At 38.7% G+C, this 16,161-nt stretch overlaps 1 protein-coding gene across 1 annotated transcript in view; it reads right to left on the bottom strand.

Annotated features, from left to right (window-relative positions):
• Positions 1-2,227, bottom strand: part of PFN2 (profilin 2) — a 23,524-nt gene extending 21,297 nt beyond the window's left edge. The window contains exon 1 of the mRNA XM_034661835.1: positions 2,062-2,227. Coding sequence (XP_034517726.1) covers positions 2,062-2,227 — 166 coding nt within the window. The remainder of the gene's footprint in view (positions 1-2,061) is intronic.
• Between the last annotated feature and the right edge of the window lie 13,934 nt (positions 2,228-16,161).

Here is a 16,161-nt window from a genome sequence, read left to right as displayed (position 1 = left end):
GCCCGGCCGGCCTGCCTGCCCGCCCGCAGCCGCGGGGCTAAGCACCACCGGGAGGCTGCGGAACGGCTGTGCCGGCGGCGACGGCGCTGGCGGCGGCTGCTCCTCACCGCGGCACCTTTCAGTTCTTCGCGGCCGCGGCGGGGCGGGCGTGCGCGCGCCCGTGCGTGCGATCCTTCCGCGGCGCCCCGACTCGAAGGGTCCCGGGAAGGGAGGGGGAGACTGAGGCGGGGGCGCGGAGGGATACCGCTCTGGGACAATCACGACCGCCACGTGCGGCAGAGAGGTCCGAGTGCGGTGGGGTCGCTGGGGGCGGCTGCCCGAGGTCCGAGGAGAGGGATGCTCCTCCGTTGCATTCGGCTCCCCAGGGACGGGGGCGTCTGGGACGCCTCCAGTCTTCGCGGCCCGGTGGTGATGCGCCTCTCTTCTGCGTCCGGTGGCTGGGGATGCGGAATCTTGAGCCTTGGTGTTGGATTGCCGAGTTGTCCTGGTGACGGGATGTGGAGCGTTTACTCCTGTTTGTGGTGGGAGTGGCAGTGGCAAAGTCGCCCACGCTCATCTCGGGCGTCTTCAATGGGACCCTCTTCCCTGGAGCCCCCCGCCCTTTGGCGGTCTTGGCAGCCGAGAGGGCGCGTCCCGACAACCTGAAATCTGAGCTGGCATTTGTGGCTCTCAGAAACATTTCTGAGCTTTGCCGGTCTTTTCATTGTTGCCTCATTTGGGTACCAGGGACTCGCATTCTCTGGATTCTTTGACAGTAAGAACCCCCTTAAGATTGCTAATCACCTGTGGCTAAATTGCTCATAAATTCCGCACAAAACCAATAGCGACCTATGTAAAAGTATGTGTTGGCTAACTGGGAAAGTTACTGATGGGTCAAAGAAATCGCTGAAAATAGAAAGAATAAAAGAATATATCCTGAATGAATATACTAATATTTCTGCTATTCAAAGCTAAAATAATTGCAGAACCCAGGTCTGAGAATGCCTTGTATTTACGAGGTGGAGTCCCTGTGATTGTCTCATCTCTTTAGTAACCTCGGGGTGCTTTGACTAGACAAGGAATTAGGAGACAACCTACAACAATTTTAATTTTAGGTGAACAAAAATGATCTGACAAGGAAAGGAAGAAAGCTCATTTAAAACGTTGAAAAGTTGATTTCAAATTTAAAGTTATCCTTAAGGTCACGATGTGTGACACAGCTGTAGCTCATGAGGACAAATGCTGCTAGGCAACTTAATTGGTTCGGAAGTTTTGTATTTTTTCTGCTGTTTGCTTTTATATTTTTTCTGCTGAAATCAGCTATTGCAGGGGCGGGGGGGGGAAGCACAGGAGAACCCCCAAGTCAGGAACGTATCAGATTGAGACAATGTATTTTCTCACGTTCTGATGATACAGAATACCTATGTGGTATAAAATGTATGCCAAAATTGTTTCATTTTTGCCAGTGTGCCTCCCATCTGATCTAGTTACATTTACTGGTTTACAGCTTTGCCACTTTGTAGTGGTTTTTGATGGTTTTAATCCTTCAATCTTAGCAGTTTATCACCTTAAAAGTTAATACAGTGTGTTGATAGCACTGATATGGTCACTTTGTGAGAATTCATCAAGCTGTACAGTTATGATTTGTGCTGTTAGTATGCATGTTATAATTCAATAAATTTAAACAGTAAAGAGAAAAAAGTAAAATAATTTAAAGTATATTGAAATCGAGTGTTATTAATCTCTGAAGTTTTTAGGTTTCATTTCTAGACTATTATAGCAAAGAGTTGGAAATAACTGCATTTCATTTTTATTCTTTTATCGTTGTCTTTAAACAGCAAAAGGATTAGACCAACTGAATATTCTGGATATTCAAATCTCAAAAGGTTCTAAAAAGATTCTCCAAACACATCTATTGGGTAATACATTCATAAGAATTTAGAATTTCTATCATTTTTCCATATTTTTCAAAATTTGATACACTTCAAAATTACTGTTTTGCTTTTTCAACATAGTGTTATCACCAGAATTGCATACGGTAAAATTTAAACTATGAAAAACATATTTTGTGTAATAGNTCGCGGTCTTTTCCTACAATCATATCTATTTCTATAGGCGTAATGCTGTGAAAGATGCCCCCGGCCGTCGCTGCCCAGACGTACTTGGCGTCACAGTAGCCGACAATGGCGGCCTCCTGGCAGCAGCCATCGCACATCAGGTTATCCACGTAGCTCTGCCAGCCTGCCATCTTCGGCTTACGCCTGGCGGGAGGGTGGGGGGCGGACGAGGGGAGGAAGCCGGGACTCGGCGGCAGAGGCAGGCGGGCGGGCGAGAAGCGGGGACGGAGGCGGCAGNAGCCCCCCGCCCTTTGGCGGTCTTGGCAGCCGAGAGGGCGCGTCCCGACAACCTGAAATCTGAGCTGGCATTTGTGGCTCTCAGAAACATTTCTGAGCTTTGCCGGTCTTTTCATTGTTGCCTCATTTGGGTACCAGGGACTCGCATTCTCTGGATTCTTTGACAGTAAGAACCCCCTTAAGATTGCTAATCACCTGTGGCTAAATTGCTCATAAATTCCGCACAAAACCAATAGCGACCTATGTAAAAGTATGTGTTGGCTAACTGGGAAAGTTACTGATGGGTCAAAGAAATCGCTGAAAATAGAAAGAATAAAAGAATATATCCTGAATGAATATACTAATATTTCTGCTATTCAAAGCTAAAATAATTGCAGAACCCAGGTCTGAGAATGCCTTGTATTTACGAGGTGGAGTCCCTGTGATTGTCTCATCTCTTTAGTAACCTCGGGGTGCTTTGACTAGACAAGGAATTAGGAGACAACCTACAACAATTTTAATTTTAGGTGAACAAAAATGATCTGACAAGGAAAGGAAGAAAGCTCATTTAAAACGTTGAAAAGTTGATTTCAAATTTAAAGTTATCCTTAAGGTCACGATGTGTGACACAGCTGTAGCTCATGAGGACAAATGCTGCTAGGCAACTTAATTGGTTCGGAAGTTTTGTATTTTTTCTGCTGTTTGCTTTTATATTTTTTCTGCTGAAATCAGCTATTGCAGGGGCGGGGGGGGGAAGCACAGGAGAACCCCCAAGTCAGGAACGTATCAGATTGAGACAATGTATTTTCTCACGTTCTGATGATACAGAATACCTATGTGGTATAAAATGTATGCCAAAATTGTTTCATTTTTGCCAGTGTGCCTCCCATCTGATCTAGTTACATTTACTGGTTTACAGCTTTGCCACTTTGTAGTGGTTTTTGATGGTTTTAATCCTTCAATCTTAGCAGTTTATCACCTTAAAAGTTAATACAGTGTGTTGATAGCACTGATATGGTCACTTTGTGAGAATTCATCAAGCTGTACAGTTATGATTTGTGCTGTTAGTATGCATGTTATAATTCAATAAATTTAAACAGTAAAGAGAAAAAAGTAAAATAATTTAAAGTATATTGAAATCGAGTGTTATTAATCTCTGAAGTTTTTAGGTTTCATTTCTAGACTATTATAGCAAAGAGTTGGAAATAACTGCATTTCATTTTTATTCTTTTATCGTTGTCTTTAAACAGCAAAAGGATTAGACCAACTGAATATTCTGGATATTCAAATCTCAAAAGGTTCTAAAAAGATTCTCCAAACACATCTATTGGGTAATACATTCATAAGAATTTAGAATTTCTATCATTTTTCCATATTTTTCAAAATTTGATACACTTCAAAATTACTGTTTTGCTTTTTCAACATAGTGTTATCACCAGAATTGCATACGGTAAAATTTAAACTATGAAAAACATATTTTGTGTAATAGATTAAATGAGGTTTTACTGTTTAGATTTTTAGATAATATATTCAAAGGAGTCTATTGATTGTCTGTTTTTTTTTTTTTATAAAGATTTTTTTTTTTAATTTCTTTATTCAACAGAGATAGAGACAGCCAGCGAGAGAGGGAACACAAGCAGGGGGAGTGGGAGAGGAAGAAGCAGGCTCACAGAGGAAGAGCCTGATGTGGGGCTCGATCCCATAACGCCGGGATCACGCCCTGAGCCGAAGGCAGACGCTTAACCGCTGTGCCACCCAGGCGCCCTTGATTGTCTGTTTTTAGCTCAGACAGTCCCCTACCTGCTATGGTTCAACTTATTATTTTCCAACTTTACCATGGTGTAAAAGCCATAGGCATTCAGTAGAAACTGTACTTCAGATTTTGAATTTTGCTCTTTTCCCGGGTTAGTGGTATGCAGTGTGATACTAGTCATGCTGGGCAGCCAGTCAGCAGTCAGCTCCCAGTCAGCCCCGCAATCACAATGGTAAACAACTGATAAAACCATTCTGTTCTTCACTTTCAGTATGCAATAAATTACATGAGGTGTTCCACACTTCACTGTAAAATAGGCTTGTGTTAGATGCTTTTGCCCAACTGTAGGCTAAGGCAAGTGTTCTGACCACATTTAAGGTAGCAAGGCTAAGCTGTGACATCTGTAAGTTAGGTATATTAAATGCATTGTCAACTTCTGATATTTTCAGTTCACGATAGGTTTATCAGGATGTAATCCCATTGTAAATTGAGGAAGATCTGTACTATGATAAAATAATCCTGTGCCTATTTTCTTTAGAACCAGCTTCCCAGCATAATATCTTATTTTCTATTTGTATACAATGATCTGTTACTATCATTTAACTTGCTTACCACACACATTTCAAAAGGCATAAGTAGAGATTAAACACTGAGTTTTAGGAATAGCAATGTGTGAAGTCCAAAGGAGTGTCAATATGAAAAAAAAGAATTAACAATTTGTATCTTTCTAGTTTGTGTGTGGGGGGGGGTTTGTTTTGTTTTGTTTTGTTTGTTTTTTTCCTTTCTTTCAGGGTAACTGATCCCTACAGTGATAATACCAGTGTGTCTGGGCAGAAGTAGAGAAAAATCATAGCTCCGTTGATACAGATATCCAGAATGATACAGCCATTAACAATCAGTGGTAGCATATTTAAATTAGGAGTTATTATGCATTCCTTAAAAAATTTTTTTTAAGTTCTTATTTAGGAAAACAGAAACTATGTGGTAAATCAGGTTCTTAAATGTATCAGTCAAGGAGTGTCTGAGCTTTTTAAGTCCATGAGTTAATCACTTGACATTTTAGCAAAAATACAAAGAAAAAGGAGTTAAATTTTAAGTGTTAAAATGTATTCAACCGTTAAACATTGGTGTAGACTAAAAATACATAATTGCCCCCAAATATAGTAAAATGATAATTAACTAAGCCCACCCCAAGCCCTCAATTAACTAAAATTTCACCTCCATATTTAATTTTTGGAAAAAGTGTTTTAATTGTAAAAGTAATTATCAAATCAATAAAATTAGAAAATGGAGAAAAATCACCCTTAATCTCACAAGCAATACAAATGTTGTCTTTTAAAAGTATTCGCTCATTGTTTTATTTATGATTTTTACAGTGAAGAACATGGAGTACCTACAATTCTGGATTTGTCCATTTTATCCTAAAATTCAATGAATTTTTGCTTTCTATAGCTTGAGATTATTTAATTGGATGCATACAAGTTAAAATTGTTATATTTTCTTTCTGATACATTTAACCTTTACATTAAGTAGTGGCCCTCTTTATTGCCAATAATGTGTTTCATCTTAATATTTATTTTATCAAAGGGCCCTTTGGTGGCTCAGTTAAGCGGCCGATTCTTGATTTCGGCTCAGGTCATCATTTCAGAGTCCTGGGATGGAGATCCACATGGGGCTCTGTGCTCAGCAGGGAGTCTGCTTAAGATTCTCTCTCCTCCTCTCCCTCTGCCCTTCCCCCTGCTCGCTCACTCTCTCAAATAATCTTTAAAAATTTTTATTTTGTTCAAATAGTAAGGTAACTATCCTACCTCTTTGTATTGATATTTATCTGATCTTTTCTCTCTCCTTCCCACTTCCCTGTCCCCTCCTCCTTTTTTTCCTGTCCTTAAATTTTAGATGTCTCTTATAAACTTTACATAGCTGGATTTTGGCTTTTTGTCTAATAGGCAATATTTTAATTTTTCATTCAATTTACATGTTCAATTTCTATTCTTCTAGTGTTACCCTCGAAATTTTACTATCTATATTTAATAGAACAAAGGTTTAAGTTAAATAATATCTTAAACCCTCCCTCCAGACTATCCAAGGACCTTAGAATACTTTAAATTTGGTCACTCCTCTTCAGGCTACTATTTCACACAGATGTTTGTTTATACATATGTATTTACAATTGACCCTTGAACAATATGACTTTGAACTGCATAGGTCCACTTATACATGGACTTTTTACAGTACAGTACTCTCTTCCTTCTGATTTGACATTTTCTTACTTTGACTTACTTTTTTCTTACTTTACCACAAGAATACAGTTTATAATACATAAAACATAAAAATATATGTTAATCAACTCTATAATCAGTAATGATTCCAGTCAATAGTAGCCTGTTAGTTAAGTTTTTGGGGAGTCTAAAGTTATATATGGATTTTCTATTGCATGAGGGGTATGTGCCCTTAACCCCTGTGTTGTTCAAGGTCAACTGTATACATATACACTTGCTACTTAACTTACCATTCCTTCTTATATCTCAGACCATTATTCTATGATCCTTCTTCCTGAAGTGAATCTTTAGAAGTTCTTTTCATGGAGGTCTCCTGGTAAATTCTGTATTTTTGTTTATTCAAAAATGTTTTTATATCACTTTCATTCTTAAAAAATAGGTTGAATTTACAACACAAGACCAACACTTTGAAAATATGACATTCATTCTGGCTTTCGTCATTGCTGGTTGTATTTTTATGAATGATCTGTTCTTTTTTTCTGGCTACTTTTGGAATCTTTTTGTCTTTGCTATCCTTCAGTTTCACTATGCTGTATCTATATCTAGGTTTCTTTTACTCTACTTGGAAAAACAAATTTATATCCATGATCACTTCTGGAAAATTCTCAAACATTATCTCTTCGATTATTCCTTTTCCTCACTTTTCTCTCTTCTTTTTTGGATTCAGAGTAAATTTTTCCTTTTCCTCTTCTGTTCTCCATATCTCTTAGCTTCTCTCATATTTTCCATCTTCTGTCTGTGCTGCATTCTGGGTAATTTCTTCAGCCAAATGTTCCAGTTCACCCTTCAACTATATTTCACCTGCTGTTAAACCTCTACATTGAGTTTTTGTTTCTTAAATCTATTTTCCATTTTTACAAGTTCCATTTTATTGTTACCCAGATCTTTCTGATTCCTGATGGTCTCTAATTGTTTGCCTATCTTTGTGTTTCCATACTTTATTTCTTCAAACATCTCTTACCTAGTTATTCTATACTCTGTATCTGACAATTCCAATATCTAAATAAGTTTTACCTTTTTATCTCTCTCACCCATGATGGCTTGCCTCCTGTATACTTGGTGATTTTAGACTGTGAATTCATATTTTCTTAATCTTAATATGTGGGAATTCTGATGGCTTAAATTGAGGACACTTTTCTTTTTTAAGATTTTTTTTAATCAGAGAGAGAGAGCACAAGCAGGGGGAGGGGCAGAGGGAGAAGGTGAAGCAGACTCCCCGCTGAGCAGGGAGCCCAACACAGGACCCCGGGATCCTCAGCAGAAAGCAGAAAGCAGATGCCCAAACTACTGAGCCACCCAGGCGCCCGAGAGGACACTTTCTTTCAAAGATGATTTGCATCTGCTTCTGCTATGACCCCAGGAGTACTAGCAACCTGGGGCCACTTTAACCCTTTCTCTGATGTCCCCTAGATGCAGGAGTATCTGATTCACCTCCTCACATAGAGCTGCTATTGGCATTTGCACTTAGACCAACTCCATCTCTCCAGCTTGCATACAGACCCTTGCTCTAGTTTCTGCTCAAGATTTATTTCTCTTTATTTGGTGGGAAGAAGGGTCTTTGAAGAAATTTCTAATTTCTGAGAGCCAAGCAAAATATCAAAAATGTTTTGATCCAGTATCTAGTTGTTTTGCAGGAGAATTCCCCTACAATATCTAGTTCAACCATGATGCCAGAAGCAGAAGTCATAACCACAATTGTGAATCTTCTGTGTTTTATTCACTATGGGTTTCAGGCTTGGGTACTGGTTGGTGCTATTTACTGAGACAAGGAATATAGCAAGAGGAACAACATCAAGGAGGAAAATGTTAAGCTTAGTTGGCTTTTCAGTACTTATGAGACATCTAAGTGAAAATGCTGTATGGCAGTTACATGTACAGCTCTAGTTCAGAAGACACATCTGGATTTGAGGTAACACTTCAAAAATGAGTAGAGGAAGAGAAGTTAACAATGAAAGGCAGAATGAGTGGCTAGAGAAGTTCGGTGGAGAATCAGGAGCAAGCTAGGTCATAAATGTCCGAGGAAGAGAGTTTTTCCAAATGGTAGGAATGGTTGAAGAATAGCAAATGATGCTAAAAAAGTCAAATGGGAGGACTGGAAGGTGTTCATTAAATTAGCAACAGAGAGGTTGTTTTGGAAATGGACAGATACAGATTTAGGTCAACTATGAGGAAGTAAACCAGATTGCAATGAGTAAAGGAAAAAATGGAAGGCAAGAGAGCTGAGACTCTTCTTCATTCAAGAATTTTGACAGTAAAGGAGAATAAAGAGAGAATTAGCCAAAGGGAACATATGGGTAAAGGAGGGGGTGGTGGTGGTTGTTTTATTTAGAGAGTCTCAAACATGATTAAATGCTGATGGGATGGCACTAGTAGAGAAGGAGATGTTAAAGATGTAAGAGAAGGAAAATAAATAATACCTCAAGGCTCTGGAACAGTTAAAAAAAAAAAAATGGCCTGGAATCCAAAGCATGGTTGGATAGAATTGCCCTTAGACTAAAGATGGGTCACCTTCATTGTAACAGCAGTATATGATTGTGACTTTCTCTTTTTCTTGCAGTGTGATACACATACAGAAAAGTTAACTAATCATAAATATATACCTTGGTGAATTTTCATAAAGTAATCTCACCCAGTTAGCCAATATCCAGATCAAGAAATAGGATGATATCAGGATCCCAGGGATCCTCTTCTTGCCTATTTTAAGTCACTACTCTCCTCTCAAAAATTTAACTGCTTTTCTGACTTCTTAGAAGTCATAGAATAACTTTGGCTATTTTTGAACTTTATGTAAGTGGACTCACAAAGTAGGTACTTTTCCGTGACTATGTCTGGCTTCTTTTGCTCAAATATTTGTCAGTCATCCACAGTGTTGTATGTAATTGTAGTTTGTTCATTCTCATTGCTGTATAGTATTCCATTATGTGACTATACCATAATTTATCCATTCTACTCTTGGTGCATATTTTGTTAGTTTCTACGATTTTGCTATTATGAGTACTAACACTTTATGGATGCATTTTGGTGCACAGAGGTAAGCATATACCTAGGAATGGGATTGCTAGCTCATAGGTTTGGGTTTAGTAGATACTAACAAATAACATTTCAAAGAGATATGATTTCACCTTGGCACCAGCAACGTATGAAGGTTTCAGTTGCTCCACATCCTCACCATTTGGCATTTCTCTCTTTTTAAGCATAAACACTTTACTAGGTATGCGACAGTAATCTATTATGGCTTTAATTTGCATACTCCCAATGACAGAGGTGAGCACATTTTTCATGTTTATTAATCATTTGGACACTTTGTGAAGCATTTGTGTAAAACTTTTGCCATGTTTGTGAGATGGATGTATCATAAGTTGTCCATTCTTATTGAAAAATCAAGTTGAGAAACAATAAAAAAAAATTTAGTTATGATTTGTGCTGGTGAACTTTCAAAGACATGGAAATGGATAAGCACATTTTTAGAAAAATGTCTAACAGAGATTTAAAGTATAAAGAATGACATTTAACTCAATTAATCAAATGTGTTAGACATTGCCAGGTTGCCTACCCACTATTTACTGTTCTTCCTTGCTAAAAGAATCATAAATTTTCTTGGGGGAAGGGGTAACAAATCCAATTTAAAATACCTCCAAAATGTCCTTCCAGCTAGGGTGATCATCTAACCCATTGGTCAGTGAGCTGAAACAGAAGTTATTTCATGGAAAGCTACTTTCCCCCGGTATATATTTTTTTAAATATTTATATTTTATATTTATATAATTTCCCCAGATTTTATATTTTTATATTTATAATTTCCCTGATATATATCATAATACACACACAGCTTTCTGCCCTTAATCTGGCCTCCCCTTTATCCAGATTGTGATGATGCAGAGTTGAAGTAAACAGCCATTTTTGACTATGCTAAGGACGGTGGAGGAGGTGGGGAGAAGGAAACTGCTTTCTCAAGCGCCTTCATCAGACTTGCACTGCCTACCCCAGACTCTTACTACATTGGATAAATAACCTCCTTATTTGGTTAAGCTATTATAATCAGCTTCTGTTAAGTGCAACCAAACCCTGTACTAACCAACCATTTTTCTACCCCATCTCAAGTCCTAAGCATCCTGAATTATCCAGTGTTGTTTTTCCATAATGAGTTAAGCATGTGAGGAAATGATTTATATTTATTGCATCCCTATTGTAATAATGACTGAATTGACCACATCATGGAACGTTGCTCCACTGGTTTTGCTGTAGTAATACATTAAGTAGTGCCCTAGAGGTTTCAAGGATTTCATACGTCTTCTTCCAAAATGTCTCAGTAGCTGACAGAGAATTCCCTAGGAGTTTTGACTCATTTTCTCTGACTTACCAGATGCAGAGAGAGGATTGTGGGATTTCGGCATCATATGCAGAGCATTTCATTCCAAGAAAGTTACACTTGAACTTGAGAGGTTTGTTGTAGAATTCCAAGGGGAAGGACACAAAGCCTTATAAAAACAGTTTGTCTTGTTATCTCACATATGAGGGAAATGCAGGCATTCCATCAGAACACCCCCAAAGAGATAACACATCTAATGTTTCTTGAGCTCTGTCCCAGAACACAAGCAATGAAATTTAATTAAGTAGTCTTCCAAAAAAGTATTAAGATGAGACTTCAAATTTTTGTGTTTCCTCTAAGAAAGCTCAGATTTCACTTTTAGGGAAAACTTTCTGGGACCAGCTACCTTACTAGTTCAGGCTTATCCAGACTCATGATATGAGTGGGTGAACTTTGACCAAGGGACCAACAGAACAAAAGCATCAAAAAACAAATGGAGAATAGGGTAATTATATCAACTCTAGGTGAAAAGTGAGTGTTTTTGGAGGTGAAAAAATAAACAAGACTATGATAATGAAGGTGGTATTCAGAACCTTTGATGATTGGAATTCCAAACAACATCTAGGGCGGTTAAAGAGGAACACTCCCAATACTATTCCTTTACATTGTGAGGAATGTACACATTGAGGAATTGAGGCATTCCTTTACATTGTAGAGATAGACTCCTTTAGTGAATACTTCTGTGGCTCTGTTTTTAAAATCTCTTTAACACAATGTATTTAATTTCAACAATTTATTTGCTAGCAATTCTTCTTAATGGGTAGTAGATATTCCTTGTAGTATTAATTTTTTTCAAATCATATAACAAGTGTTGAGCTCTTGCTATGTTTGTACATATTGGTATATGCTAAGATTGTAAAAGAAGGTCCCTGCCCTCTCTTTTAAAGTCTAGGCAGGGAAGAGGTTAAGCAACATGGGGGTACCTGGGTGGCTCAGTTAGTTAAGCATCTGTCTTCGGCTCAGGTCATGATCCTGCTTCCTGCTCAGTGGGGAGCCTGCTTCTCCCACTCCCCGTTTGTGCTCTCTCTGTCAAATAAATAAAAATCTTAACAAAAAAAGAAGTTAAGCAATATGGTCTGGACGGAGGATATGTAAGAGACAAGCAAGGGTACAACTGTCTACCATTAGAACACAAAATCAGCATTCTAAAAGGACAGAGATGGAAAAAATTAATGGAGGTTGGAGTTCTAAGAAAGTGATAAAAGGGTATTTCATAGAAAACATACAACTGCTCAATCTTAAAAAATGGGTGGGACTGAGGTTTGATTTTTAAAATCATGGACAAAACACAAGCTATAGATTTCCCCTTCTACGAGAAAAAGGAGCCCACAGAATAAGATATTTGCAAAGTATATATCTAGCAAAGTACTCATACAGAATATATAGACAAACTATAAGCCAATAAGAAAAAGAGTGACAACCTGTAAAAAGTGAGCAAAGACTTGAATATTTACCTTATATAAGGGGTTCCCAAGGTCAAATAATGGCAGAAGAAGGTATTAGTACCAAGTAAAGGTACATAAAATGCATTAATACTAAGTAAAGGTAAATAAAGCCACAATGCACCTTCTTACACCTATTAGGACGGCTGCTATCAAAAAAAAACAAAAAACAAAACAGAAAACAAGTGTTGGCGAGGATGTGGAGAAATTGGAACCTTTGTAAACTGTTGGTGGGGATGGAAAGTGGTGCCACCACTGTGGACAGCAGTATGGCAGTTCCTCAAAAAATTAAAAATAGAATTACCATGTGATGTGATAGGCATGAAATTTCCTAAAACTGAACATGCACATAACCTTACAATAGGGAAATTTTATGGCATATAAATTATACCCTCAATAAAGCTGTTTAAGAAGAAGGTGCTAAAAAAACAAAGAAGAAAAAAGGACGGGGTATGTTAAAAGTACAAGAACCATTTGAAAGAGGTTCCAACGGCCCAAGATGGAACAATTTCAGCCAAAAATTAAATAATGACAGTGTTGTATTGTAACAACATACGCTTGCCTCCCTACTGATATAAATAAATAATTGAGAAAGAAGGGACAAATCTTCCTTATAGAAAAATTTCAAGTACTTAAATGTAGAAGGAATGAGGGAAATAGAAAATTACCATTAAACTACAATAATAACTACTATAAGCGAGATCTGATGAATACTAAAATTAGTGGATGAAACTTTGAGAAGAAACAAGGTATTTGCATAGCCTCAAAGTATCTCCCCACAAATATTTATTTTTCCCCCAAATATTTATTAATTTATTAATTCTTGTGGTTTTAACATAAGCCTACGAAGTCTTTCATATTCCTTCCTCCAGGAGGTGGAGCTTAATTCCCTCCTCCTTTGACTACAGGCTGGACTTCATGACTCACTTTTACTGAAAAGAATATGGAAAGGGAAAAATAGTAACTTCAGAGTAGGGAAAACTGGCAGACAAGACTTTAAAACCTGGTCGAAATTAGCATCACCAATAAGTCATGTTTATATCATGTACTCATTGATATGATGTGACACATATGAAATGTCTTAAAGCTGAACATGCCCATACCCTAGAATGTATCCATTCCATCCATAGGTATAGATCCAACAAAAGCATATTCACACATTTTGCATCAAAGACCTTTACAAGAGTCTCCATAGTAGCATTGTTATAGCCTAAATGCTCATCAATAGTAGAACAGTTACAATGGAATACTATACGGTAACCATAATAAATGAAACATCGCTGCACACAACATTAGGGCTAAAAAGCTCACAAGGTGATGTTCAATAAAAGAAGCTAGGCACAAAAGAGTACATACTATGTGACATGATTATATAAAGTTAAAAAAAAAACACAAAATTAATCTGTGGTATTAGAATTCAATGTAGTGGTCAAGATTTGGGGAGGAGGGCTGGAGATCCAGAGGGGACATGAGAAATGCTTCTGAAATGCTGCAAACATTGTATATCTCTCATCCACAGTGATTATTTATAATGGGTTATTCACTTGGCAATAATTCATCTATCTGTACACTTAAAACACTCTTTGGTTTATATATTTTACTTTAATGACAAAGTTTAAAAAAGAAAAAAACCTTTAGCACTTAGATAAAATTCCTGCCATACGAATTGGGCGGATACTGCCTAATCAAAAGATTGTTTTGAGGACTATTAAATAATTTACTGTATATAATATATATAAAGTAAGAGCACAGGGCTGGCCACAAGTAAGTAATAGACACTAATAAATCGATATTGTGGTCATCATCTTCATCATTACCATGGGCAAGGGGAGTCTTCCTCCCAACTCTGGGCCATCATTACCATGGGCAAGGGGAGTCTTCCTCCCAACTCTGGGCCATGCTTTGTTGCATGAGCTCCCACAGCAGTTCGACTCAGGTCAATCTCACAAAGTCCTGCCTGACTACCTGTATTTGCTTTTAGCCTCTCCAGAACGATGTTAAATCAGCCAAGGGAGAAGAGAATCATCCTGTCTTTTTCTATTTATCTGCTAATCACAAAAGATCCCAAGCATGTGTGGTGAGACTGCCCTCCTCCCTGGTCCCCATGGTTGAAGTGATGATGGGAAGAAGGCTTAGATGGTTAAAAGCTTTGAACAAGGCACTTTCCAAGGCTAACTAATTAGAAGATACTTTTCATGTGACTCAAGCTCAGGCATTGGTCATGATGTGATGATTTCAGCATAAAAAATATATTATCCAAGTCCTTTGAAACAAGTGGAGTCCTTGGAGGAGTACGAACAGCTACTCAATGAGTTAACAGAAAGTGTAGAATAATCAGATGGACAGAGAACCCAACAGTTAATCAGCATCAGGGGTCAGTCAGAAAAGCCAAATATAAAGAGGGTTTGCTAGTGTATTCCAAGGTAATAAATTTCCTAAATATCCTGCAGAGGGTTGCTGGGCGCACAGACTCAGCTGCTGGGGAATGAAATGCTGGTGGTTCCACTAATGATAATAAAACCCCAGTAAAGACACATATGTTCTTTATAACCCTAATTAGACCAGATCGGTCTGTCCCTATGTAGGACAATACATTATATAATCTTGGCCAAGACTTGAAATACATTTTTTTCAGAGGCAAACACCAGGTTCTAGTGACAAACTTAACTCTAGAGAAGGGAGTAGACTTAAAAAGACTAAGTAACCTAATAACTAAATTTTGCAGTAAGACAAAGAGACTCAGCATTGTAGTTAATGGCTTAGATTTGAATGACTTTGAGATTAAGTCAAGTTCATATCATTGTGGGTGTTCCTCTCTGTGCATAAAACTCTCTCAGATATTAAAGACTAATCAACCTCTGGGGAGAGAAGGCACCCTGTACACCAGGAAGCTTCCTGTCTTCATCACCTCAGGCTGCCGTAACAAGGACACAGACCGTGTGGCTTAAACAGCAGAAATGTGCTTCCTTACAGTTCTGGGGTTTAGAAGTCTGAGATCATGTTGTGTCCCCAGTGTTGATTTCTTCAGAAGACTCCCTCCTTGGCTTGTAAAGGAGGGCACTCTTCTCTCTGTCTTCATGTGGTTTTTTCCTCTATGACTGTGACCTAATCACCTCTTCTTATAAATTGACTGTGTTGGGTCAGGGTCCACCCATATGAACTCATCTTACCTTAATTACCTCTTTAAAAGCCCTGTCTCCAAATACAGTCACATTCTGAGGTACTTCAACATATGAATTCAGCCCATAACAATTTCTAAAACCCAAGAATCTGGGGGCTCATTCACTGCAGGTAGAAGGATCCAGCCTTGGAAAGTTGGTGAGGTGTCAACTCCGAGGGGGAAAGAGAGAGAGAAGGGCTTGAATAATCAGAGGAGCTGAAATTGGGCAGGTGTTTTGAGGAAGGTGAGAGAGGAGTGAGCCCTAAGGGTTGTGGTACAGAAGCCCCCTTGTGGCACATCAGTCACCAGGGTGCTTTAAAACATCTCCATGCCAGGTCATACCTCAGAACAATTAAATCAGAATGTCTGGGGGTGAGGCTTGGGCTTCAGTAACTCTTAAAGCTCTCCCAGGTGAGGGGCCCTTGGTTTCTGCTCAGGTCATGATCTCAGGGTCATGAGATTAAGCCCCGTGTTGGGTACTGTGCTAAGTGCAGGGTCTGCTTGAGATTCTCTCTCCCTCTCCCTCTGCCCTTCATGTTCATGCTCATGCTCTCTTTAAATAAATAAATAAATAAATCTTTAAAAAAAAAACAAAAACAAAAGCTGTCCCAGATGATTCCAATAGTGTAGCTGCGGTTGAAAGCCTAAAGGTTTGATCACATGTTCTCGTGCTCCAATACCCTGCACAAGGGAGATTAGACTACAGGATGCAACTCTCGAACCCCTCACTCTGCAAAAGGTGGTGAATAGATGGTCCCCAGCCCCACACTAAAGTCAGTGGCAGGTCCCTTGGTCATATTCTCTCTGGTCCAGGGGATCATATGAAAGGGGCACTGGTGGTAATGA

This window comes from Ailuropoda melanoleuca, chromosome 6 (assembly GCF_002007445.2).
Source record: "Ailuropoda melanoleuca isolate Jingjing chromosome 6, ASM200744v2, whole genome shotgun sequence".
Classification (NCBI taxonomy): domain Eukaryota; kingdom Metazoa; phylum Chordata; class Mammalia; order Carnivora; family Ursidae; genus Ailuropoda; species Ailuropoda melanoleuca.
The sequence above is the reverse complement of the archived record's forward strand: the minus strand, read 5'-3'. Positions and strand labels throughout refer to the sequence as shown.